Source organism: Neolamprologus multifasciatus, chromosome 4, assembly GCF_963576455.1.
Source record: "Neolamprologus multifasciatus chromosome 4, fNeoMul1.2, whole genome shotgun sequence".
NCBI classification, from domain to species: Eukaryota; Metazoa; Chordata; class Actinopteri; order Cichliformes; family Cichlidae; genus Neolamprologus; species Neolamprologus multifasciatus.
In genome coordinates, this window is record NC_140442.1 from 27,405,072 (window position 1) to 27,432,518 (window position 27,447).

General features: G+C 41.3%; 1 protein-coding gene across 2 annotated transcripts in view; it reads right to left on the bottom strand.

Annotated features, from left to right (window-relative positions):
* Nucleotides 1-1,265: 1,265 nt before the first annotated feature.
* igf2bp1 (insulin-like growth factor 2 mRNA binding protein 1) overlaps nucleotides 1,266-27,447 on the bottom strand; it is a 51,344-nt gene continuing 25,162 nt past the window's right edge. The window contains exons 3-15 of one of the 2 annotated variants that reach the window (XM_085156008.1): nucleotides 17,993-18,041; nucleotides 16,194-16,245; nucleotides 11,551-11,614; nucleotides 10,941-11,234; nucleotides 10,485-10,619; nucleotides 10,251-10,373; nucleotides 9,334-9,469; nucleotides 8,979-9,101; nucleotides 8,754-8,870; nucleotides 8,470-8,544; nucleotides 8,229-8,360; nucleotides 8,001-8,114; nucleotides 1,266-6,332 (exon numbers count right to left, since the gene is read on the bottom strand). In XM_085156008.1, the coding sequence (XP_085012134.1) occupies nucleotides 6,177-6,332; nucleotides 8,001-8,114; nucleotides 8,229-8,360; nucleotides 8,470-8,544; nucleotides 8,754-8,870; nucleotides 8,979-9,101; nucleotides 9,334-9,469; nucleotides 10,251-10,373; nucleotides 10,485-10,619; nucleotides 10,941-11,234; nucleotides 11,551-11,614; nucleotides 16,194-16,245; nucleotides 17,993-18,041 (1,570 nt within the window). In that variant the 3' untranslated portion in view covers nucleotides 1,266-6,176. Of the gene's footprint in view, nucleotides 6,333-8,000; nucleotides 8,115-8,228; nucleotides 8,361-8,469; nucleotides 8,545-8,753; nucleotides 9,102-9,333; nucleotides 9,470-10,250; nucleotides 10,374-10,484; nucleotides 10,620-10,940; nucleotides 11,235-11,550; nucleotides 11,615-16,193; nucleotides 16,246-17,992; nucleotides 18,042-27,447 lie in introns of both variants that reach the window. The other variant, XM_085156007.1, reaches the window with a different exon arrangement.

Below are 27,447 nucleotides of genomic sequence, written 5' to 3' on the forward strand. Positions count from 1 at the left end.
TTCTAGATCCAGCTCAGTACAGAGGACCTCCCTCCTTCCAGCTGCAGCTACATAATCAGCTAAAACAACAGGTCCTTTTGCTTTTCATTGGAATTGAAAATAAATCATCAGTCGGCATAGAAGGTCCTTGCAGGGCACTAACTCATGTAGGCTTTTCACAGAGAGAAAGAAAATGCTAAATGCACCCAAACACAAGAGATTCAATCTGCTGTCATAAAGAAGAGAGAAAAATGTAAAGTCAACCAAAAGAATATTTTGAAGTTAAAGAAAGCTTAATGAAACAAACTACATAAAATGCAAATTGGATAAAGAAATCTCTTATGCTGGGTTGTTACAGAAGAAAATTAAAAATTGGTGGCAAGAGTTTCCATCTCCCAATTTCCTTAATATTCCATTTCAAATACAAGTCAGAATGCAGAAAGAAAACAAAATCATCTTTGGAAGAAGTACGTTTTTTTCCTTTAATAGACTATCCACTACAGTATATGGAGATGCCACTACCCAGTTATTTATTTACCTATATTTCTTTCAAATGACTTTTTTTTTGTTTGTTTTTTTTTAGTTATTTTGTGTCCTTTTTCAAAGTTTTTTTTTTTTTTACCATTTATCTATTTTTTCCTTTTCCTAAGAGGTAGATCAACAAAATAATTACATGGTTATAGGTGTTGTGCCCCTTGATTTGGGAGGTGAGCAGCAGGGCAGAGCCGAGGGAGGGTTACGAGTAATTTTAGTGTGTGGTCAGAGCGAGACGAGCAGAAGAAATTAAGTTTGTCTTAAGCTGTGATGTGAAGGAGGGTTAGCGAGTAGCATCGGTAGCTTTGAGCAGTTTAACTGAAACACCTTTCCCAGGTCAACAAGTTGACGCCCTGCTATGACCGGCTCACTTCCTCCCTACGCATGAAGAAAATCTTCATCCCGTCTGGCTCATGTCACCCGGCGTCACAATGTGTCCATAGAGTGAGTGTGTGTGTGTGTTTTCTCTTTTTTATTCATGTATTTTTATTTTATTTTATTATTTTTTTGCATTTACTTTTACAGTCCCATCTCTAAGCTGAAGAGGTACAATTGCAAAAAGCTGAAAAATAAATTAATAAAGTCCAAGAATGGGGGAAAAAACGGGGGAGGGGGGGTTTGTACTAAAACACTGTCACTTTGTTGTCTGACTGCTCGCTCTTACTTTTTTCTTTGTACAAACCAACAAGAGACAATCTTCTAGCTGAGTTTGCTTGTGTTTTGAGGTAGCGTTCCTAGTTATGTGTCAAGAGGTTTGTTTGTTTGTGTTTCCTTCTTGGGAAAGGAGTCCCTCTGTCAGATTCTGTTTCTGAATTGTCAAAGCCCCATTCCTGCTGACGGACAGAGGGGTAAGAGGTGGGGAGGTGTTAGGGACACAACATGGAGGAGTTTGTGCTCTGCCCATCCTGGAGTCAGTGTGTGTATGTGCGCGCGTGTGTGTGTGCGTGTGTGTGCGCGTCTTTTGTTTGTTTTTTGATCAGGTAAGATAAGTTTACTCAAGTCGGAATTTCCTTTCAGTCGGAAAGGGGCAATACCAGTCAGGATCTGTTTTGCCAGTTTACTGCGTGTGCTTCTCATCAGTGCTGACCACGTTCTAAAGCATGAAGCATAAAGTACGACAGGCGTAACTCAGATAACTACGTGTGACACAGCCAAGACTCATCACCAGGAGCATTTTAGCTTCTTTCAGCTCACAGTTTTGCTTTTTTGGTCCACAGCGTCAACTTTGTGATCGCGTAGAAACAAAAGCAAAATTCTGGCTCTGGTAAGTTGTGAAAATATGTGACTTTGGAACCAATATTAGGGCTGAATCTTTTATAGGTTACAAAATGACATCAGTGACTTATTCATACAAGCCACATGAGGTTTCACCATCTACTTGCTCAAGAGACAGGCAAAGGTGGCACAAACAGCTAAACCTTCTCCCAGAAGTCATAACAAGAACAGGGACTGTTATGAATATTAGACTTATGAGAGGATGTTTTTGGATGCTCCAAATAACTGTTTGTCAGTAGGTTTGCCTTTCTTCTTGGAGCTCTATATCAAAGTGAAATGAAACCAGTGGGGAAAGGTTGTAGAAAATGGTCAGCCATAACAAGCACACAAGCAACAGGTAAACACGTCTGAAACACTGGTATGGTCCTTTAAACAATGTTAGAAACCGTGTCGGTTTTAACTCAAATGTTAGCGTGCTGGCAATGATACTGTTTTATACCACGTGGCACCTCTCACTACCAAACTCTGTCCACTAGCTGATACAACTTATTGGCTCAATCACTCAAATTGCAATAAAACAAAAGAAAAAAACAGAACAGAGAGGAAAACCAGATGAAAATGACGAAATAAATGATTTTTGTCTCTGTCACCGGCTGCAATTTGTGTGAGCCATTCTTTCTACATTCTTAATTACAGAGTGGGCGTGGCGAACGGCACGGGCGCGCCTCAGTTTAAACTGTACTGTCGTCTCTATTGTAACGAGACAAGAAGGGTTCAGGTGAAACTTCACCTGAGTTCTAAAATACTTCAAGTCCTTCTCAGCGAGCTCATTTGCTTAACGTGGCTCTATACTGCATTTTGGACTCCGCCCCTTCCTGTTTGTTTGGCACAGTCACTGTGACATACTGAGCTACATGTTAGTACTTCGTCTCATTAAGTAGCTGTAGATTTCTGCATTTAAAAAAAAGCTAAACAATAAGATGGGGTGAAATTCAACTATTTTCCAATAAAGACTCAGAGTGTGGATTCTGGGAAAAATAAAGAAAAACGTTTTTGAACAGAAGCGAGCAAAACGAACACAATGGAGACCAGCGCAAGAGAGGGCAAGGGACCCTTACATTCCCGCCCACTCCAAAACCACTCTTCTACCAGAGGACAGAAGAGCAACGACAAAGCATGAAAACGTGGTGTGAAAGAGCAAGAAGGAAGAAAACTCTGACTCCTCGCCCTCCACTGTTTTTGTTTTTTTTAGATTTGCATCAGATGTTCTCAGTTGTTTCCGTTGTTTGCTGAAATCTTTAATCGATTAGTGCAACAGTACGTCCCCAGATGTCACTTCCAAACAAAGCTTGCTGTACTAAATAAGAATGAAAAAAAAAAATGTCGTTGGAACCACTCCAAAAGCCCGCAGGCTGAGGGATGAATCCTGAAAAGCACGTTGGTGGCTGTGAACGGAGCGCTGTGGTTTAGAAAGAGGTGGAGACTTAACAGAGTCGAGCTGTGACGTTAGCGCCTCTGGGCAAAAATACAAGCGCAGACGAGGTGGAATAGATTTTTCCCTGTTTGTTGATGAGCTGGTGGGGTAGCCGATTAAGCTTGTACCAAGCACAGGTAAGACATTAAAAAGACAGTTATTTGGCAGTGTCCTTCCGCAACTTGGCTAAGCGCAACCTTTCTGTCTGATGGTTCTTTCCCACTTTGATTTTTAAGGTTTTTTTCTCCAAAAGTACAAAAGGTTAGAGATCACATTTCGAACATGTTATGTACAGGTTAGAATATTATCCCAGCTGCGTTGCTGTCGCTCCCAGCTTTTTCCTCTAAAAGATTTGTGGATTTTCTCCACTGGGTTCTCATCCTACTTTTATCTGCTTATTTTTTCCTCAACCACATCACCAAACCACATCCCCTGACTTTAAAAAAGGAACATTTAAAACCAGCGAACACAGACGCGCCTGCATTCACACATACACACAACAAGCACACGTGTAGCCAACAGGGAGCATCTGAGGTGGCACGGTCAGTGCACAGGTAATAAATATTCACATTCAGAGAAGTCAGAGCTAGTTCCTGTGTGTAAGTAGAACACCTGACACAGTACAGCTACTCGGTAGGTGGACCGCTAATATTTAAATTCCCAACCTCCAGGTGAGAAAGGTCGCATTTTCATATGCCAATATTGCAGGTCTGTAAAGCCGTCTCATAATGTTTGGCGCTTCGTGGCAATGTCGTCAAAATAAGACGAGGAGAGGAGGGTATTTCAGGGCACACAGCAGGCCAGAAGCCACAGGAACGGGGTATGACACAAAGGTTATCCGATTACCCCGGTGGCGAGCTTGGTCACCATGTGCACTTGAGGATCCTCTCTCGAGTTAAACATAACTCCCTTTTGGCCATTTCTCTGTTTCAGACTACAGAGGCTCCACTCACACGTCAGGAAGACCGAGCATGTTTCCCCCCCAAAGATGGAAAAATGGGACCCGTTTCTTCTCTACACCAGCAGACCGATCTCTCTCCGCTTAGGAAAAAAGAAAACAGCATCTTTGTCATCCTGAACTCATTCAACCATCACACCAGAAAACACAAAAAAGGAAAAAAAAATACCAAAGCCATAACTCAATACCTAAAAAGAAAAAAAATAATACTTTTTCTTAAAAAAATAAAAAAATATTCAGGACTCTCAGCAATTTTTTTTCCTATTATATAGAAGACCAGCAAGCAAAAAAAAGGAATACTGAGGTAACTTTACCCTGAGGTAGGTTTTTTCTTTTTCTTTTCTAATCTGTTCTAATCTTGGCGAGAGCGTCCAAGCATCGACCCCGCCCCTCATTATCATACGCAGGCGGGGTCTGGAGGCTCCGCCCACAGGCCTTCAGCAGACAGGGAGAGAGAACGAGGAAGCTGCTCCCTTTCATAACGATATTACCATTGCTGAGCTCAAGGCAAGGAGCTTTGGAAGACTTTGCTTTTCGTGCTCGGCCAAGGTCAGCCTCGGACTACCTTCATCACTGCAGACATTAAAGGCATTTTTTATTTAAGAGAAAAAACGCAGGGATGGCTGAAGCACCCGACTCTCCGTCTGACACTGACCTTGACTTTCTGCACAAACGTAATGAGCAGAATGTCTTTCGCTGACACACTTACTCATACTTGTTAAGCAAAGCCTCAATACATTCACGCCAGGGGCCGGGCTAACTCACATATCATATATATATAATATATATAAAATATGCCGTTTGGGGTGCAGGTCGCTCGCCAGCGAGCACAGCTGCTGGCAGTTGGGTTTTTTTTGTTTTTTAATCTAACGCGTGAGCTAAGCCGCTGCAATAGAACTGCAGGACCAGCTGCGACCTCCACTCCCGTTACTGTCTCTTGCCGCGCCTTCCGCCACATAGCTAAATATTGGAAGGGCATCTTCAGTGCCTCCCCAGCCCCGAGCCTTATTGTAGGCTAAATGATGCTACACAGTACAGGCAAGGGACTAAGAAAAATAGAGAAGACGTCCTCGTTTTTTTTAAAGAGGAAAGGCAAGGCGGCCAGGCGCAGCTTTTTTTTTTTTTTTTTACATTTACATGAAGATTATATATTTACAACCTCATATTTTCTCTTTTTTCCTTTTAATCTCTCTACTATCCTGAAAGGTTTTAAAAGAGCAGTGTTAACATCTGCGGCCCCTCTTCTACGCTCTCATTTGGCCAGTAGGTTAGGGGCGGGTGAGGCAGTGCCAGACCCGCACCTATCCTCCTGTGCCACTACAGCAGTTCCCCTGTTCCTTCTCCCAGCTCCACCTCACTGCATTCTATTAATAATAGCTCTGAATAAAACATTTCTATACATATATCTCTATGTTAAAAAAAAAAAACCACCTTTAAAATATAGGACTGACTGCAGATGGTTGGAGAGGTCTCTTGGAGGCGATAGGACAAGAAGGCACCTGCTAGTGTACCTGGGAAACGCAGATCTGCTATAAATCGGAACCCACCATAGCGTTGCTTCATCCATACATGGAGAATAAAGTCGGCCATGTTGTTTCGACTTATCTGGGTGGGATCCCATAAAGTTAGAGCAGATGAGGAGCTGGCTGCAGCCATCCCGAGGCACACTAGGAGGATACTATACCCTCTCTCTCTCTCTCCATGTTCCTCCTTACCCTCATCCCACCATCCTCACTCAGTTTCTCTTCTGGCCTGGAATCTGATCTCTGTTCTGTTTCTTTTTCCTTAATCCTCTTTTTATTATTTGTTTCATCTTTTTGATTTCATTCGTCTTTGTTCTTTGTCTTTCTCTGTGATTATTGGGCGTACTCTCTCCCTCTTTATATCTCTCCCTGTCTCTCGCTGGGTCCGTGTGTCGCTCTCATGTATCCGTCCGTCTATCCGTTCGTGCATTTGTCTGTCTGTCCTTCCGTCAGGCAGGGGGCCCGCGGCATGTGAGAAGGGTGCGGGGACCCCTCACTTCCTGCGTGGCTGGTGGTCCTGAGTCAGTCCCTGCGTAGGTCTGCCCATCTCTGTGAAGCCCGGCGAGTGAGGACCAGGGCCCATGCCAACTCCGCTTTTCTGTGTCTGTTTGACCTGGGTCAGAATGTCTCTGATCTTTCTCTGGGCCAGCTAGGAGACAGAGCAGAGTTGAGAAGATGAGCTGCATAAGTTACGCCTTTTCCCCCCGCTGCAGGGAGACAAAGTTAGCAACACGTTAAATATAGCAGACGAAACTGCGACTTCAGAGTTTGGTCAATTTTAGGTTTTTAGAAGGCATCAAGAAAAAGTTCAAGTACACAAAAATGATATTTTAGACAATCAAGGATGACAAGAAGATGAACTTTCTGAGTATGAGCAGCGTGAACATATGCACCATTAAAATGAATCAATGTTAGCACAGATACTTCATAAAGACAATCACATGCCATTGGCTACTTATAAATGCTAACATGTTTTTGGTAGCCAAGCTAACATAGCTTAGCATAGCGAGCATACAGTGCTGAATAAAATAAATATGACTAAGCCATGAATGTGTTATAATGTATGAGGTGTTAAATACGCAACTAGGGCTGGGTATCATCACTGATTTCTAGAATCGATTCAATTCTGATTCACAAGGTCCCGAATCGATTCGATTCCCTTCTATTTGAATCTGGGAAATTTTGACAGTCAGAAATATTATAATTCAGATCAGTACATTTACATATTTTTGTATCTATAAAAAGGAAGCTGACACACGCAAGACTTTATGAAAGGTGTGAGCATCACAGCAGATGCCTTTGTGTCAAAGTAGCTGAGGATAAAACACAGAAAAACATGAAGGTGATTTTCCTGGCCTGGGATTTTATAAAAATATTCTGCAGTAGATCAAAAACGAAAGAAAACCGTTAATCAACACATGAACGTTACCTCTGAAGTTACAGCGGTTTTATTAGAGACACGGCTAAACGTTTTGCATAATTTTAAAAAGTTTAAATTTGTTCAGTATTGAACGGCAGAAATTAGGTTTTCTTTTCGGAAGTATATAAAACGAAGCAAAACAGTAAAAGTCAGAGTGAATACATGACGATGTTTATGTGAAGCGTAGTTTGGATCTTCTTTTGCTGCTGGTTCGGTCAATATTGTTTGGAGAGACATCAAACTAACAGCTTTAGAATCAGCGCAAAACGGGCGTGAACACAAAGGACGGCCAACAGATCAGAACCAGCGAGCTGTCGGCTTTCAGCCCCGCCCGTGAGAAAGGCGACATCTCACTGATTCTGATCCGCGGGTCACGCTGTGTGTTTACGTCTTTGTGCAGAATCCGTGTTCCTGCTCTCCTTTACTGTCTTAGCTGTTTGGTGGTTGTTGAAATTTTGTGAGATTTCACCTGAGATTCTGGCATTTTGGGCAAAATAAATTTATATTAAAAAATCGATTCAGGATTTTAATGAATCGATTTTAATCAATAAATCGATTATAAAAACCCACCCCTATACGCAACAGGGCACTGAGTAACCATTAGCACCACCTAGATGTGAGTTCAAATTTCAACCAATCAGAAAGGTTTTTTTCTTTTTTCCCATCATTGCTAATTAGAAGTGGTCACTGAATTTGTCTCACACTCACACTTTTTGGATTATGAGAGTCAAAGAAAAATACCTGCAAACAAAAACTGACCTAATGATGTGTCAAAACAATTAAAATGACACATTACAAAGGTCATTGTAACAGTAGTGATACTTCATAGTTTATAACCATAGAACAGTTTGTTGAGAACATGATATATGAGCACATTACAAAACAGTAAAGGTGTACCTGGCTAGCATAGAAATGCCCGTTGATCTTGACGATGACCTGGTCGTTTTCATCAGGTGTCTGTTCTCTGGGAACCACCACCTCAGCTGCTGTCAGGTTTTGCAGCTCGTTCACCTGGAGACACGAGACTTGGTCAGTGCGGCAGCAACAGTCCTTACTTAAAGCACCCTGATGTGCAGAATATGTTACTACTGGAAGTAGACCAAGGTATACGGTTTTGTGGCTTACCGTCTTGCCTCCCTTGCCAATCACTCTTCCTGCAGCAGCAGCTGCCATCTTGATGTGAGTCTCAAGTTTGACTTCCTCCTTTGGCCCGAAGAAGTTCTCTTCCTTCAGTTTGCCATAGATTCTGCCCTGAGCCTGGAGGAGAGGGCAAACAAAAGAAGGTTAACACTTTTCAACAACAAGTTGTTCCACCAACCAGGGATATTATGTCAAACAAAAGAGGTAAATGACTGTCAGTGATTACCTTAAACTGAGCCTCAGGGGGTCCTGTCACAATCACCATCCTCATTTTGGAGTCTGGAGATTCAGCTGGTGCAATCTGAAGGAGATACAAGAAAGACATTATTCAAATCTCAGTGTTTGGTTTGATCAAATCTAAGTAGACTTGTAAATGCTCTGTATTCCTCACCATCTAGCAGTATTTGGAAAAGGAAATATTAGTATTTTCAAAATACCTTTCTGCAGATGCAAACAAAGTATTTTCCCCTGAAAAGTGTTTACAAGAAGCATCTGAGTTTATCAACACACCTTAATGGAGGCTCCAGCAAAGCGGCTCAGCTGTTTGATGTGCTGCCCTTTCTTTCCAATGATTGCTCCCACCGCCTGTGCTGGGATGTAAACATGGACCGTCTCCTGTTCTGGAGCCTGAAGGAAAAACAAAGCCAAGAAAATCCCATTAAATAAATAGCAACAGTCTTTTAAAAAGAACAAAGAAAGAAAACTATAATCAGCTGATCTCTCAGGTAATCTTACCCCAAAGCAGCCGTAGGGGGTGCCACCAACTGCATTTCCAGGTGGTGGTGGGGGCATATTGGAGGAAGAAGGGAAAAGGCCCAGAGCACCCAGGTTAAGGCCAGGGATCAGATGTGTCTGTTGCTGCGGAGAAGGACAGCGTAGGTAAGAAACCGCAATGGCAGTTACAATAGGTGGGCTGGTTCTAGTGTTGAACCAACACAAAGAAAAAAAGCACACATCTCGTACTCGTGCTGCACTACTGACATTATTTGAATACGATTCAAACAGCCTCGCCATCATATTGCTATCATAAGTTCAGAGTTCAAAGTCCGTCGCTGCGCTCCCCTCCAGTTGTCTGCGCGCGTGCACTCACATTCATCGCTGCGATGTCGTTCTCGTAAGCCTCTCTGACCTTCTTCATGATCTCCACTTCAGCCTGACAGCAGGCTTCGATGGAGCCTTTAACTGTGATGGTTCTCTCTGGATTATACAGCGTCAGGTCCTGGAGACTGCACACAGAGACGGCACACGGCGAGGTGTTACTCACTGATGACTGAGGAGGAGCTTCTTCCCACAGGCGATACGGTCTCTCAATCACACCACCACACAGTACTGACCCACACATATAGTTCTTACACACACACTGGACATTCTGGACATTGTTTTCACTTCATCACTTTAAGCATATTTGCACTGCACAAGACACTAAATAATGTGGATTGCACAACACTGGACATTATATTCCTCATTTCCAGTTAATACTTGTACAGCTGCTGTTATTGTGTATGTATATATATATATTTATATTTCTTCATACATTCTTATATATTTCTATACTGTGTATTTTGTTGTACAGTTATTTTATTTTCAACTTTAATTTATATATTTTATCTTATTCTTTCCCAGTTAAATTTACCCTTCATTCTAATTTGTGTTGTACAGTTATCTCACTTTTAACTTAATTTTTATATTTTATTTTATTTTATTCCTTCCAAGTTAAATTTACCCTTTTTAATTTTCATATTTATTTCCTATCTTATTCATAGCCTTTTCTTTTTTCATTAGGTCACGAGCAGTTGTCTAAGCATTTCACTGCATATCGTACTGTGTATGACTGTGTATGTGACAAATAAAATTTGAATTTGATTTGAATTTGAATTTGATGTGGCTCAACTAGAAATTTTATCCGCTCATGGGTGAGCTGCAGTGAGGCGTCTTTCTGTGCTTTAAATCAATAAATCATTCACCTCAGCTAATGCACAACCACAAGTTAGTGTGTGTGTGTCTTACGGGGAAATGGTAATCTTGGTATCCGTGTCCTGCTCAATTTTCTTCAGGTTGCGTCCCTCTTTCCCAATCAGCCGCCCAACAAAGTTGTTGTGAGCCATGATCTTCAGAGGGACCTCATCAGCACTGCAAGTGGAACCCACTGTTATTTTCATGCTGCTGTAGAGAACTCATCAGCTCCAGGATCAGTTTTACCGCATTAGGTTGTTACCGTGCTGGATCACTACGATAACTTACGTCTTAGTGTCTTTGGCCTCCTGGTGCATGATGTCCAGGATCATGCGACAGGCGGCTGAGCAGCCCTCAGGGGTCGAGTGAATGCTGATGGGCTTCTCAGCAGCACCCGCATTCTCCTTGCGGTGGACGTCAATCCTGCAGCAACAGAAAGAAATGCACACATGGAATTGTGTATGTCAATTCTGACACAGGGAAAAAGCTCAAAAGCAGAGTTTTAAAATATTAAAAAAAGCATTTTTTTAACAAGAACCAGAGTGTCTCGATACAGTTATGAAAGCAGATTTTTCTTTCTAAGAGCAATAGATATCAAACTTTTAAATCTGAGCATTTAAAATCATAAATTTAATCTGGAGTGTTTAGGAAAAGGTTTCATATCAGAATGCTGTCATCCATCCATCAAACTATCTTACAGATCCTACATTAAGTGTGAAATAAACCCATCACGCTGTTACCCACTTGCTCTGTGTCTGCTTGGTGATGTTACGAATGGTGGCTCCTTCCTTGCCGATGATTGCGCCGACGTACTGTGTGGGCACCAGCAGTCTCAGAGGGATGTCGGCATGTGGAGGTTTGGAGGGCATCCCAGAATTTGGGGACCCGCCGCGGGGTCCGCCCCGGGGCCCGTAGCCAGGTCGCCGGCCGTTATCAGGCCCCCGCTGGCCTCCCTCCAGTTCAGAGGTTTCATCGGGGATGTAGGAGACACGCAGGGCATTGTTTTCAAACTGGTATCCATTCAGCTTCTGGATGGCTCTGAGGACCCAGCACAGCAGCAGTAAGTCATATTTACTTTTACATACTTTTTTTCATTAAAAGTATTTGATTATCGACACGGCACAGTTTTAAGAGGTCACCGCAACAAACATATACATACATATATATATACACAACACATAATTAGAGCATAACAACAGACTCTTTGCAGGTAGATTTTGCAACAAATGCTACACAAAGTCATGATTCAACTTTTCACACACACCTCAGCGGTTTGTTATACACAAAATGGACCAAAATTCAAAAGACTGTGGAAAGAACAAGAGATGGAAAAATATTAAGATGAGCAACTTACTGCCTGGCTTGTTCCCGGGTTGCATAGGTAACATTAACCACTGCGGTCTCACTATCTGTGTTGACTGAAAGAAAGAAAAGAGGAAGACTGAATACATTGTAACTTGTTTCATTAACAGGTTAAACAGCATCCTCGCTGACTGACTGATGTGTGTGACACATTAGTAAGTAAGTAAGTCAAACTTTATTTATATAGCACCTTTCAAGATAAAAATCACAAAGTGCTTCACAGAAGCTAAAACCTAAAAATAAAAATCAACCAAAAGCAAGTTTAAAGACGAGTTTTTAGCTGTTTTTTAAAAGCGACCACTGAGTCCACAGATCTCAGGCTCAAAGGGAGAGAGTTCCACAATCTGGGGGCCACAGTTCCAAAAGCAAGTAAACAAAGAATTACAATAGTCCAGACGAGATGAAACAAATGCATGAATGACAATTTCTAATTCAGAGCGCGATACAATGGGACTCAGCTTAGCAATATTTCTCAAGTGATAAAAACAGGAGCGAACCAAAGATTTTACATGGGCATCCAAAGTCAGAGCTGAGTCAATACTAACACCAAGGCTCCTGATAGACGGTTTTGCAAATGTAGCAAGTGGACCCAAGTTTTCCATAACACTAGGTACAACATTTTTAGGAGCACAAACAAGAACTTCAGTCTTCTCCTCATTTAGTTGAAGAAAGTTTCCAGCCATCCAACATCTAATGGAGTCTATGCACTTGTGCAAAATCTGTAGCTTGGAAATATCACAGGGCTTAAAGGAGATATATAACTGAATATCATCTGCATAGCAGTGATAAGAAAAGTCCTTAAAAGTGCTCAATAAGTGTTGAAGAGGAAGTAAATACAGTAAGAACAATAAAGGCCCCAAAACTGAACCTTGTGGCACACCATAGGCAAGAAAAGTAGAAGAGGAACTGTACTTAGAGGTAGCCACAGAAAAGGATCGTTCATGCAAATAGGATTCAAACCAGTCCAAAGCAGCCCCTGATATACCCACCCAGTGTCTCAGCCTATCTAGCAGAATATGATGGTCCACAGTATCAAAGGCGGAGGTCAGGTCCAACATCAACAGAACGGAGCATTCTCTCTCAGAGCGTTCTAGAGTGCACGTGTGCTTTTGTCATCAAAAACTACTTTTCATGTGTATTCAATGACATATTTATTGCTTTATTACTGGTGGACATGGGTGATCAAGCTCCTAGGTCAACATGGATATTTATCATTGGCAGAACTATACTTTTTGCACTAACTGCATTTAAACAGGCAAGTTTGGCCACTTACAGTGTGATTGTACAAAAAACATTACATAAAGGGGTGAAAACACACATGAATCAGTCATTTACAGGGGTCCTTCGCTATATCGCGGTTCACCTTTCACAGCCTCGCTGTTTCGGGGATTTTTTTTTTTTTTTTGGCGCAATTTTGCATGCTTTTTTTTTTTTTTTTAAGTGCATTGTGTTCTGTGTCCTGATCGGCTGTAGCCCATTGTCAGTCAATCTCCTGCCGTGTCCCCTGTCCAGTACAGAATGAGTTCAGCTTGTCAAGTGTACGTAAATCTTTGATTGCTAGCAGTGTGACTCTGAAGTGCTGTACCCTCCCCAACAAACACGGCAATGTCAACTAAACATTTTGCACTGTCAAAGGCACCTGTGGGTTCCTTTGGTTTCATCCTGTAATACTGGGCTTATTTTTCTACGAAGGTTTGAGTGTTTAAACAAGAGAAAAGTGTGAAAATGTTCATGCCTGTCTGTAAGAGTGTATGAGGCGTATAGTGAGTTGTTTTACAGCCTTAAAACATCTATGATAATTGTAAAAAAATAAAGTTGGCTACTTCGCGTATTTTACTTATCACGTTATTTTTAGAAGGTAACTCCCGCGATAAACGAGGGACCACTGTATTACTGGTTATTTAGCATCTGGTGCTGGAAAGTTTACTTAAGCAATCCTGAGTCTTCTCTCTGAGGCAGGGTTTAACAAGATCTGTGGCCGGCACACTCAAACACACCGAAAGCCCAAATTGTGAAAATGTGCTTTGATCTACAGCTACTTTTAGAGTGTTTAAAAGTAGAATGGGAGGCAGAGCCTTCAGTTTTCAGGCCCCTCTTCTGTGGAACCAACTTCCAGTTTGGATTCAGGAGACAGACACTGTTTCTACTTTTAAGATTAGGCTTAAAACTTTCCTTTTTGCTAAAGCATATAGTTAGGGCTGGACCAGGTGACCCTGAATCCTCCCTTAGTTATGCTGCAATAGGTTTAGTATTTCTTCTTCAGTCACCTTTCTCACTCACTGTGTTAATAGACCTCTCTGCACTGAATCACACTTGTTATTAATCTCTGGTTCTCTCTGGCCACCCCTCCCTGAGCCTGGTTCTGCTGGAGGTTTCTTCCTGTTAAAAGGGAGTTTTTCCTTCCTACTGTCGCCAAAACGCTTACTCAAAGGGGGTCATCTGATTGTTGGGTTTCTCTCTGTATGCATTATTGTAGGGTCTACCTTACAATATAGGGCACCTTGAGACAACTGTTGTGGTGATTTGGTGCTGTATAATTAAATAAAACTGAACCAAATAGAACAAAGTATCCACTTCATGTACTAGCTCCTGTAACACATAGAAAGAAAAACACCCCTTAATCATCACGGTCATACACCATCTCTGCTCATCTGACAGCTACAGGAAGGTTCTTTGTGTTTTGCTACTACATTTAAAAAACACACCACAGAGAGTTACGGTTCTCTTTAAAAACAACTAAACACCAAAATGGCTTAGAAGACAGAAGCCTTTTTGTGTACTCTAACTGAATGACTCAACCCTAGATATGCTTTCTAAAGCATGAATATTGGCACCCGCAGTCTTTCCTGAACTTTTGGAATAACTCGAGTATCTCATCTTAACTCGTGGAAATAACAAGCATCCAAAAAAAGTGTCTGCAGTGAGTACAGGTGTAACTGTGCATCACTAACACATAGGTTAATGTTTTCATAATATGGCTGTAACTATAAGGTACTGTAGATGAAGATCAGAATATATGTTACCATCAGCTAATGCAGAAAGAGTTGCTGCGCTTTTTCCATGCACCACATACTCTAAGGTTTATGGATCAATAGCACGCTGTCTGGTCCAGGCTCAAATTGAATCAGTGATTAATATCCACAGTTAGCCAGTCGATTATATGATACTGCCAGCATTTTCTACTTCTGTCCCATGGAGTACCTCAACAGTGACATTCCTGCTAGATCTGCTTGTTCTCACGAATGTCCAAGAACTGATGGCTTGTAATAATAATAATAATAATAATAATAATAATATATTGGTAGTGTGCTTGAGAATTCAAGAAGTGATGATGCAGGGGTTTAATCTGTGTGGAAGGTGTTAACTGGACTTCTACATCATCATCATTAAAAAAAAAAGCTTTTCTCTTTGCCCACTTTTTAAACAATTGAAGCAAAGACTTGATTAATTACAATAATCAACAGAGGTGGGAATCACCATACATCCCACGATACGATATTATTGCAATTTTTAAAAATATTTTGCGATATTCAGATTCTGTACATAAAGGTAAACTTTATCAATATTCATTTTATCTAATATCAAAGTCTCTCATTTCAGTTTTATTGTTGACAAACTGAACGGTTTGTATTACAGTCTAGTCCAACTTAACTAAACGCAACCATCTGGTACAATTATAGCTATTCTGAACTATGCAGTTTATGAAAACTATGCAGCCCCTTCAGCAACTGAAGAATTTGAAAGTAAATTAAAGCAAAATATAATTTTACATTAAATAAAAAAGTTTTAAACTTAATTAAAATAAAACATGTCTTAAATTAAAATAAGTAAACTGTCACATTTGGACAGTGAAGGAATGTCAGGATTCTTGCTCAGAAAAAGGATCAACATGCTCTGAAGTCAGAGCACAAAAACCTTTTTTGTAACAAAATATCGATTTCTGCTGTCCCTGTATCGATACATTATTAGCAAACAAAATATCACGATACTACACAGTATCGATTTTTCCCCCACCCCTAATAATCAAGAGATCATTAACAATAACCTACCACTTTGATCAAATCACTGGTTTTCACGCCACAACACTGAACGCTATCATGTAAAATGTGACAATCTGAATTAATCAAATATCTTTTGAGCATTGCATCATTGAAAGGAACGCCCTGAGCTCTAGTAAAAATCTTTAAAAGATAATAGTAATTATTCATTTGAATAATTTATGGTGAAAATATAAAATAAATGTAACTGATCCAGTGGGTTTAAGACGAGGGCCAAGCGAAAGTATCTTGTGAATCCACGGTGCACATTCACCTTACATCATTAGTTTGAGATTAGGAGCGACTGTAAAGTCTAAACTCTGATTTAACACCAGGTCAAAGAACTGTGCCAAATCAAACCTGCAAATACGCTGCAGAAACCTGTTTGCCAAAAGGTTTTTGGTGGTTCACTTTCACCACAAACTCGCTCAGCTGAGCTGCAGTTACCAATGTGCTGCCACTAGGTGTCAGCAAAGCATTATGCTGTCCAACAATAGCGCAAAAGGAGATATTTTTATATGATGACACATGTGGGAGATAAAAACCATAAGTAACAAGTACTAAAATAAAATATGCTTCACGTTTATTGAGATCTCACCTTGTTCACAGTTTTCTACGGTTCCACACTGGCCCAAGAGTCCATCGAGCACCTGATGGAGAGACGGAGAGAAGGGAACGCTATAAAATCCCAGCACACAACCATTTTAAGGAAATCCTAGACAACGTCATTCAATTAAAAAACATCTTTTTGTTAGCACAAATGATTATTTGACAAACATATGTGTAGAGTAATATAAGACACGTATTCACTTAAATAAGATATTCCATCATTTATGTGTTTGTTGACAGGTCTGCAGGAAATATTCCAACATCCTGGACTTGACCTCATATCAAACCACCTAAAGAGTCAGCTCAGGAGCAAAAGACACAATAAACGAAGAATAACACCACTCAGCTGCTCACTCTTTGACAACAAAATGACTTTGTTTTAATTTCTGTGAAAAATCAAGATAAATTTAGCAGAAAAGTATTGAGAGAGAAATAAAATGAGGCTGCTGGACAATCAGCTACAAATGTTAAACATGTAAATGTAACCTGAGATCACACCAGTAATAATTGAGATTTAAAAGCAAACGAGTCATCATGATTCCCCAACTCCACCCCAAAGACAGACATTCACATATTTGCACAAACTTAAAGCTCTAAATTTACCAGGATAAAGCTGGATTGTTTTTTCCCCTTTGAAATTTTTCAACTTAAATGTATTAACAGTAAACTATTAAAGCCAACATACTTACTGAACTTTCATTATTTTACATTCATACATAGATGATGATGTCGTAAATGCCTGACCCCAAAAACTGTGACTCTGAGGTTAAATCATGCGCGCCTGTAAATTCTGGATGTTTATTACGGTTGATTTAAAGCACGTTTCAGTCAACTTTGCATTGAGACGTTGCCCTCACGTGGACAAAGGCAGAAGTCTGGCTCGTATTCACGCACACATACGCACATGCACACACGGAGCCACTCCCACAGGCGCTCGCTTGCCAGAAGAGGCAGACGGGTGTGCCACGCCCTCACAAAAACAATGAAAGTGCACAGAGCTACACACCAAATGCAGGGAACAGCGATCCTTCCACTTTCCATTCTTCTGTAGTCAGTCATGTTTGATGAATCAACAGATTTAAAGCCTAACAGGGGAAGAAAAGTCTGTAGTTTTGCCTTCTGCACTCGTCTTTCCATTCCATTTCTGTTTGCATTATATACACACATATATATCCTTCAAGCTAGGGTCTCTACCAGAGGTCTGGGAGCCTGAGGGTTCGGCACAGTATCTTAGCTGTTCCTACGAATGCGCTCTTCTGCACAGAGATCTTAGATGCTGCTCCTGGGATCTCCAGGAGCCACTCGCCTAGCTCATCCTATTCATGTAGCATTCCAACAGTGCCCTATTTTCGTCTCTTTCCCACCGATGCCTTCTTGCTCCAGTGGCCCACTTCTCATCAGGGTCACCTGACGCAGACATTGTTAATCCGGGCATGTCTGAGGTAGGCTTGGTTAGCATGGGGTTAGTGTAGCCGAGGAATCTTACTTCATACAGATGCCCCAGTTGGGACTCGAACCTACGACTCCTGTTTCAATTTGTTTGTTTTTTTTGTCAGACAGACCTGGAAAACCCAGGTCTCTCTGGCACCCTTGCCCTGTGTTAAAGCACCTGGAACATTAACACACAAAACAATGGCTTGGATGGGAAAGAAAGTAGTGGCCATTTTGCACACACTGTTTCACTTTTACCTGGGCAACAGTTTACACATATGCAAGCAACGTATTTGTAATGTGACGTGGCCATCTGAACGTTATAACCTTAAAAAAATAAATGAAATGGGAACTAACCTCCCACTGCAGGTGAGGGGGAATGTTTCTGATCTGGAGTTTCCTGGTTCTGTGGAGAGAAGAAGATTTAAGGAAATATTAACGCTTTGCAAACAGAAAGAAGCTTTTAAAAGTTTCAAGAGAATGAAATAATGCTTATGTTTGAAGGGTGTGTGTGTGTGTGTGTGTGTGTGTGTGTGTGTGTGTGTGTGTGTGTGTGTGTGTGTGTGTGTGTGTGTAACTCAGAGATACAAGAGAGTGACAGGAAGAAGCAGCTGCTGAATGAAGCCAGAACGTGTCCTGAGTGACAAACAGGTGATGAAAGCAAGATAGCCTTTTGGTCCAACACTAAACCAAAACAGTGCACCAACCTTCTTTGCTGTTATTAGTTCAGATGAAGAAGTTTATATCACTTAGAAACAAGCCCTGTGAGCTGCAGATCTAAAGATGCACATTTGCTGTTCTAGCAGCGAACAGTTCGGTTTCTCTACAACACTGTGGTGACCTACAACAGACTGGTGACCTGTCCAGGGTGTACCCTGCCTCCTGCACTATGACAGAGGGCATGGACCCTATTGCAAAAATGAGCCTAAACCAGCTGAGTGGTTAAGAAAATGGATGGAGGTGTGTACAGACTGACCGACAGTGTTCAGTCCACGACATTTGTGGCACCCAAAGTAGGGTAAAATGCACACACACGCAGCTCTTAAATGATTTTCGTTTAAAGAAACCCTAGAACAGTGGAGAAACAGCCATTTCTAAGGCTGTGGGACTCCAGCGAACTATGATGACAGCCACTAGGGGGAAAAAATCGATACTGTGTAGTATCGTGATATTTTGTTTGCTAATAATGTATCGATATGGGGACAGCAGAAATCGATATTTTGTTACAAAAAAAGGTTTTGTGGACTCGAACATGCTCTGACTTCAGAGCATGTTGATCCTTTTTCTGAGCAAGAATCCTGACATTCCTTCACTGTCCAAATGTGTTTAACTTTTTTTTTTTGGCAGCAATAAACATGACAGTTTACTTATTTTAGTTTAAGACATGTTTTATTTTAATTAAGTTTAAAACTTTTTTATTTAATGTAAAATTATATATTTTTTTAATTTACTTTCAAATTCTTCAGTTGCTGAAGGGGCTGCATAGTTTTCATAAACTGCATAGTTCAGAATAGCTATAATTGTACCAGATGGTTGCATTCAGTTAAGTTGGACTAGACTGTAATACAAACCGTTCAGTTTGTCAACAATAAAACTGAAATGAGAGAAAGACTGAGTGTGAGACTTTGATATTAGAGAAAATGAATATTGATAAAGTTTACCTTTATGTACAGAATCTGAATATCGCAAAATATTTTAAAAAATTGCAATAATATCGTATCGTGCGTTAAGTATTGTGATAATATCGTATCGTGGGATGTATGGTGATTCCCACCTCTAACAGCCACTATCCACAAGTAGAGACAACTTTCTGCATCAATGTCTCATCCACACATCAGTGGATGGAGCTTCACAATAAGACAAACCGAGTATTTTGAAACTACTGCCAACGATATTTTACAACAGGACGAGACAGCATTGGTAAAACTAAAGAAATACCATCTCCAGTTTGCAGCTAATAAACATGGCAATTTAACTGAAATACTAATTACAGTGAAGGTTTGAAATTCCATTCTGCAACTGTTTGTCATCAATGACTCAATATTGACTCTGCCAAACTCACCTACATGCTATTTTCAAAACAAAGCTTTTTAAATCGTCTCTATCTGAACATGTCAGACTTGAGGTAGCCAGTTGGGAAATTCTCTGCATTTCTCACATAGATCTGTCCTATATCACCTCGACCTGAAGAGTAGTAAACCAGGATCTTGCCACACCACCCACACACAATGAGAGAACCATAGTCCGACACATTTTTCCACCTCTAATAAACCCATTTGTATCAGCTTTTTTAAAAATGTGTGAACAGATCTGGTTTTCCTGCCCACATCTCTTCTTTAACCAGTTCACCAGTGGATAGATTTCCACAGGCATGAACCTTCCCTCTCTGTGATGGTTCCTCATTTTCATCCTTACTCAAGACTACTCTATCTGCTACATCTTTCACTTCTAATGAAGCCGTTTATATTGAAGAATCATGCTAGTGGCATCTTTTAATGTTACAATGGTTATTTTATTTGGCTAAGTAACTCAAAAACCTTTAGCCAATTATTCTTCTGTCTTTACCGTCTTTAAGAACCATGTACCCCACCCAACTGAGCATCAATAGCTTTAAACAGCCAACCCCCATACTAAACGCCAGCCTAACCCCCCAGGAGGCTGGAGCACAGATGAATAGCCTTTTGTACATATAGAATACCTGACATCCTCCATCCATACTCCATTCCCCCACCTCACCAAAAAAGAAAGAAAAAACCCTTTTGATCCTTGATGGGTGCTTGGCTATCAGCTACGTCACCATCTCCAGCCCAAACAAATACTTTTTTTTTTTTTTTGGACAGACCTGTCCAAATGTTACATGTTTAAAAACCACCGACTACACCAAAGTTCAACTTTATCAACACATTAGCCCCTCATTATCCTTCCCGTTGTCAACCCATCACCCCCACAGACAAATATATCCCAACCCCCCATCAGGCCACGGCCACTGAACCTGTTTGACCTCTGGCGTCACCACCTGCCAACCAACAGCCTACACCATTGGCTGAAACCATGGCAACAAGTTAAGAATGGGCGGGAAAAGAAGATGGATGGGTGGGCGGATGGACAGCACAACAAAATGCGTCACATTTACTTATGTGCTGCATCGCTCATCTGTTATATCTTTTCAGTTTTAAGTATCACCTTTTTTTACTTACATGTGGGTTTGCCTGCCTTTGACATATCTGTTCAGCTGCTTCACAAAATTAAGATGTTATTTTTATAATATATGTTTTGTCATTAGGCAAATTAGTGAAAACAATAATGCTGAACTAGACTGTTGTTAGCTACAGATATATGCATAAAAAACAAAGTAAAGGCAATTTTAAGTGCACAAGACGAATTTAAGTGTCAAACTGCACAGCTTAAAATAAACATAAATTAACGAAACAAGAAAGAAATCTGCTTTGAGACGTCCCCCCCCCCGAGTCCGCGTTGATGCGCAAAGATGGAACCCATTGTCAATGCAGCTTGAAAATGCCCAAGGTTGAATATAAAACCTGAAGGTGATGAGGTTCCCTCAGCTGTGAAGGCATTAAATCCAAGCTCTGCTCCAGTCCACAGCAGGACAATGGAGCAAAGAGAAAGAGAAGAAGAAAGGAAAGAAGCCAAAAAAATTAAAAGTGAGGTCCTCAAGGAGGTGGTGGAGGAGAGGGGAGAGGAAAGGGTCTTTGCTCTAGGAGGGGGGGGTCAGAGGCCGAGGGTCAGAGCTCTTCAGATTAGCCTCCAATACCACAGTGAGGCAGGTCTGTGGGTGTAAACGTGACGTCCTACACTTTCACAGCAAAAAGTACAACAGGAACTCAATAACAATCCCGTTCTTGGATCCTTCTAAGTCCCCCAAATGTCATCATGTCCACCATCAAGGCAGCTACATACAAAATAGATCCAACTGTTCAGAGCTTCACTAATGATGTGAGAAGTATGCTGCTGGTTACAAGGCTACAAAGGGGAAACTAGTCGTCACAAAAGTATCTTTACTGCTGCTTTACTCACGAACTAGATTGGGACCCTCTTACCTTTCTGAACTCTTAACTGGGCGTCCTGCTAATAGATCGTTACAGTCAGTTGATCAGATACTTGTGGTACCAAGAAGCAGACGACAGCAGAGGAGACTGGGCCTTCTCCCTCTTCAAACTTGGACCTCGCCAACATTTCACATCTCCAAAACCACTTGAAGACACATTTTTAGTCTCTGACGTATACATGTAGTATTTCTAGCATTACACTCATACTTCATGAGACACATGAAAATGTCAGTGTTTTAAGAGGAAAACGTTACAAAAATGCATTTTTGTAATAATTCAGTCTACTTTTAGTTTGTTTTGCTTAGTGAGACGCTTGTGCCACAATCAAACATTCATTCATTGTTATAGTTTAATCGACAAATTTGAAAATGGGTATTTTAAAATTTCCATTTCAGAATATTTAGAGGTTTGGGTTTTTTATTTTAGTTTTAATTTTAGCGTTAGATTTATCTTGCTGTTAGAAGTCAAAGGACAGTGTTCACCCAGCACTGTAGACCATGAGTTAACCACAATAACTTTATTGACCCTCTATGAATAAGGCAAAGCATTTCCTGTCAACATCAGAAATCATCCAAGTGGTTTTAGTTATGCTTAATGAACTTTAGAGACGCTGTGTGTAATGGCACTGCAAGCAGCAGTGTTTCCTTTCATTTTATTTATGAACGAAAGAGGCTCAGAGCTGAAAAATCAATGAAAACTGTCCCCAGCAGTCAAGTAGCACAAAACGCACATACATGTAATAACACACACAATCTAACATGGCAGCATTCAAAGCCACAAAGTGTAAAGCCACCCACAGTCAGAGCTGTGATGTGTGCATGCATGTGTTTCAACAGTGTTTTACTGCTCCCAGTGGGACTTTTCAGTGACACAAAAACATGTTTGACAGGTTTCACTGCCATCTCTTCCAGCAGAGCAAATAAAACCCAGATGACAAGTGCTACTATTTTTACTTACTGAATAAGCATTTATATTAATGAGACATATTTGGAGAGTCTTAAGTGTAAAAAGAAAGGATACACGGTCAAAGACAGAAGATTTTCAGCGTGTGGCGTTCAGAATGGTTTCTTGTCAAATCAAATCAAACAAAGTTTGGTTAAAGTCTGCAGATAACAAACCTTAGAATGAGTCCAATAAATATTAAGATGATGCAGCTGGACTGACCTCAGTCAAACAAATACTCCCAGTAATAGGAAAACTAAATGCATACAAATGGTGCCAACTACTCTTCAAGTGCTCATCAATACATCTCAAAGTCTTTTATCTGCATTTTTATTATTGAGCATTAACTGCTTTCTGCAGAGTGACCTCACCTACAATCACTCTACTGAACCACTAAACCACAAATGAGCCGAACAGGCTCAATAAACAAATCAAAAGACACGAGTATGGCTTAAAGAAGCTTCTAGCTTCTAGCAAGCTATGAGCCCCTTTGTCCCACTGTCGCACTTTGGCAACAGTGAGAAGGAAAAACTCCCCTTTAACAGGAAGAAACCTGTTAAAAGAAGAAACCTCCAGCAGAGAGGTCTGTTAACACATAATGAGTGAGAAAGGTGAGTGTATTAACACCTGTGGCCACACAGGCCACAAGTTTGACTTCACCACAAGAAATTTCCTAAACACTTTTCAATTGCAGCTCACAAACAACTTTAAATGTCTGTCATCTGGATGAGACATCAAACAGCCACAGTTCTCTTCTCAGGCACAAACACAACATATATTTTTAGGTTTAACAGCAGCCAACAATTCCACTTTTTCTTTTTGGGAATTTCCAAATGGAGATTGCAAGTGCCGAAAGTTCCCCTAAAACAAATGCTACTGAATCTTTCTATTCGCCATTTTAATTTACATTTATTAAAATTTAAACCAGCATTCAAAGCATTCATTTCATTAATTTCAAGTCTAACTTAAAATGATAATCAAAAATCTTACAATTTCAAAAGTGTTAAAGGAAATGAATGTGAGAAATAGTCAGAAACGAAAACCTGGAAAATTATTATGGTTTAAAATAAAAACAAACTGGAACATCTTTGCACTTTATTTAGCCAATAACGACACTCGCTGCTTTGTTTGTACCTTTCATTATTAGCGACCGCGGTGGCTAACTTTCACAGAACTGAACATTTATTTTTTTGTGGGTCTAAACAAGCGCGACTCTTTTTCCAGACAGAGATATGCTGTAATTAAGCTAACTAGCTGTAGCCTTATTGTACAAAATAAATCTCTTTAATATGTGACTGAATTTATTTTTTGGCTACTTGTGTAACCACTGATTGGCAAAGCCCATGAACACAATTTGAGACCATTGTGTAGAGAAGTCATTACCTGCTTCCATTACAAAACCCTTACAACACTCAAATATCTCGTAGCAAGAAGCAAAGCTGGTTGCTGGCACAAGGGCACAGAAGTGCAGGGGGTTAATATTTTATAAGAGCTATCTGGCCGGCTTAAAATCGTGGATGAATATTTTATCGCTAACAGTGAGGAGTGAGAGGATGATGGCAACCAAACACCATGGCCTAATCTGCCCACCAACGTTGTCACCGGCCAAAGACCCATCGTCCAGTCCCACCTGTACATCCGTCAGCTGGATGGAGACCATCCTTTCTCTGCCCGGTTACCCTTCAAAGACAGTGCTCCTCAAAGTGCTGAGCTGGCAGGTTAAATAGACGCGGAATGACCATCGATGGTCTGGTTCATGATAAATTCATTTAAACACAATGACCTCACAGACTGCAATGAGAAAACAGTCACAGTGGGCTGTTTTCAGTCTTTATTAAGCAAACAAGTGGTTTTCCTTTTGAAGAGCCTTCATATTTTTCCAGAACTTTTCGAGCGATATGCCAAAGCCAGTAGAATGAAAATCTGCTCTCCGGTAAATCTCGTTTGCCTCACTGTGGGTGTGGAAAACCAGGCCCAGGTGTGTCTCATCCTTTTCTTCCATACGTATTCCCACTCCTTTCTACATCTCTGTATGTTTCTTTCTTCCTCCATGCCCTGGAGTTTTCCCCTTACAGCCTTTCCCCGGGGCTGCAGGCCGGAGTGACAGTTTCAGTAGAAGTAACTTTAGATGCATGAGAGCTTTAAATAGACAGGACAAACCTGAGGAGGAAGGAGGAAACTGAGCGAGAGGTGGTGGGAATAGGGGAGAGGGAGGAAAAGAATGGGTGGGTGGGGGGTGGTGCAATGTAAGGAGAATAAAGACGTAGCCTGTCCGTGCTAGATAGAAGAGACAAGTGAAGCACATCAGTCAGTGGAAAGGATCGTCACCTACCAGCTGGAAGTATGTGTTAATGCACAGGTGTGGAAAAGAAGGGAACATCCCCTAAAGAGTAAATCCACGTGGAATTACAGAAGGCAGAAAACCGCATGCTCTCAATGGGTTCATGATGTCTGGCAATTTAACGGTGTGTAAACAATAAGTTAGTTACTGATTTTGTTTTCCAAATAAGTAAGCAAACCCACGATGAGTACCACTCCCCATCTTCAGCATATTTGGAAGCTGAATCCAGTCTGAGCCAGTCTGTGAACGTCTCTTCCTGTAAAATACCAATTCAGCATTTTTTTCTAATAAATAAAAAACAAACAATATTGTGCAAAATTAAACACAGACCTGGAGAACTGTCCAGGTCTGAGAACATAACTGTCACCATTTGTGGATTTGTCTGGATTTATAGGGGAAAGGCTGTTTCCCTCACCGACAGCACTCTCATTGGTCCATCAACACCCAGTTCCACAACTTAAATACAAGTCCAGCGCGAGCTTTGTGGAGGAAGCCGACGGTTCAACATGCGAAGGCACTAAGGTGCACAATATGTGTGTGTTACTCATAAATATCCCCGACTTATAATAACAGAGTTATTAACTTTGGTTAATTAATATGCAAAAACTTTGCTGAAAACTGAAAATAACCTTTAACCGAATATATATATACCATTTATTTCTTACTTTTATTTCTTTATTCCGTTTTACATTTTTCCACATACTCATGAGACAAGAACAGAATAAAAGAGAGAAAACTGAAAAACTGATTCACTGTCTGTGAGAACTTTGAATTTAACGTGGCTGTAATGTTGGCGAGAGAGGCCTCAGTTTGGGAATTCCTTTAGGTTAAAAAGGGGGGAGGGTGTAGCAGTAGGCTACGGGTCAAAGTTCAGGCTCTGTTCGCCACTCTGACCCCGCCCGCTGCTCGTGCGGTAGGTCTCCATTTTGGAGAGGCGAGGGTCTCCATTTTGAGAAGTTGGAATTGCGCCTCGCTGTTTAGGTGGGCCGTTTGTATTTTAGGTCAGCTTCCACCTCAGGGTTAGGCCTGTGACATTGTTAGCGTGGACAAACTCACCAGATCAGACTTTTTAAATTATTTAATATTCAACGTGTGCCGTTTATATAGGCCTGATTCAGCCTCTGTGAGAACGAGTTCGCCCGTTACGCTTAAAATAATCCCTGCGTTTAACATTCGTCTAAACCTTGGTTTTGTATTTAAAATTATATTATTAATAATAATAATCACATGAGCTGTTGGTGTTTCAGCACATCCACCAGCTCTCCCCTCTGCGCCTCCGCCCCTCCTCCTCTTCTCGCCATTTTGTGTTCCTATAGCCGTGTCTTGTAACCATTGTACCAGGCGGAGGAACTGCGGCCCCACGGCAAAGCAGTGGCGTTAACCTATAGTAGGAAATGCAGTCTGCGCAGTGATACAGGCTGTTACAATGTTGCACGGTTTATCAGAAAGCGATCACCTATTGATAAACGGGACACGAGGCCGGAGACTGAGGTGCTCCTCATGTTCAGATCGTAAGGTCACATGTTTGTGCGCCATTCCTGCTGATTGTAATAAAGGCTCCACGGATAACCCGCGACGTGGAGACAAAACACACGTTGGCGTTGTTGCCGAGTTAGCGCTTTACGGTCCGCCCTGAAATGGTATCCAGCATAAACACAGGTGTTAGAAAGCCAGGTTTGCAGCTTCAATAGAAAAGCATATTCCTTCCTTGTATCCCCCCCCCCTCACACAAACAAACGATACTATAGACTACATACATGTGAGAACCAGTCATCGGCCATGTTGACCAGGCAACGCCCATTTACTACAGTGAATGTGCAGTCACATGACAGCGGAGAGCACATACAGCACATGAGAGGAGGAGGGCGAGGAGCCCACATACGCCATTACATGAACATGGGATCATGCAGGCGATGTGTTGGGTTGTGGGCTTCTTCATACGTCTGTTTTATCGCTCAGCTACCACCGTAACAGTTGATTCATAGTCCTGTTATAAGCTGTACAGTTGAGTAATATTTAAAACACGGCTGTGGCGTCTCCAACAACAGAGTACGGTTCACCCCTTTAACACATCCCTCCGCGAGGTGCCTTACTCTCAGTCTCCGCATACTGTCGGAGATAAGTCCGCCACGAAATGTTTACGGGAACTAATATGCAGGCCGGGAGCGCGTGCAGACACTGATCTCGTCTTAATCACCTGAACATAGGAATTCACTGTGAGCGCGCGCGAACGCTCTGCTTCCTCTCCACGCGCAGCCTGAGTAGTGGGGTGAACGCGCATGTCCATTCACAAAGTGCTTAAAAACTACTCTGAAGTTACTCCAGCGGCGCGAGGGAGGAGGGGGCTAACAGCCTTGTGTGCCACGAGTGCTCGCGGCTGACATAGCGGACACGTTTGGGGGTTGTTGTGCGGGTTTGTGTGGCCGCGAGGATTGGAGGAACAAAAAGTGTCGGCTTCTGTT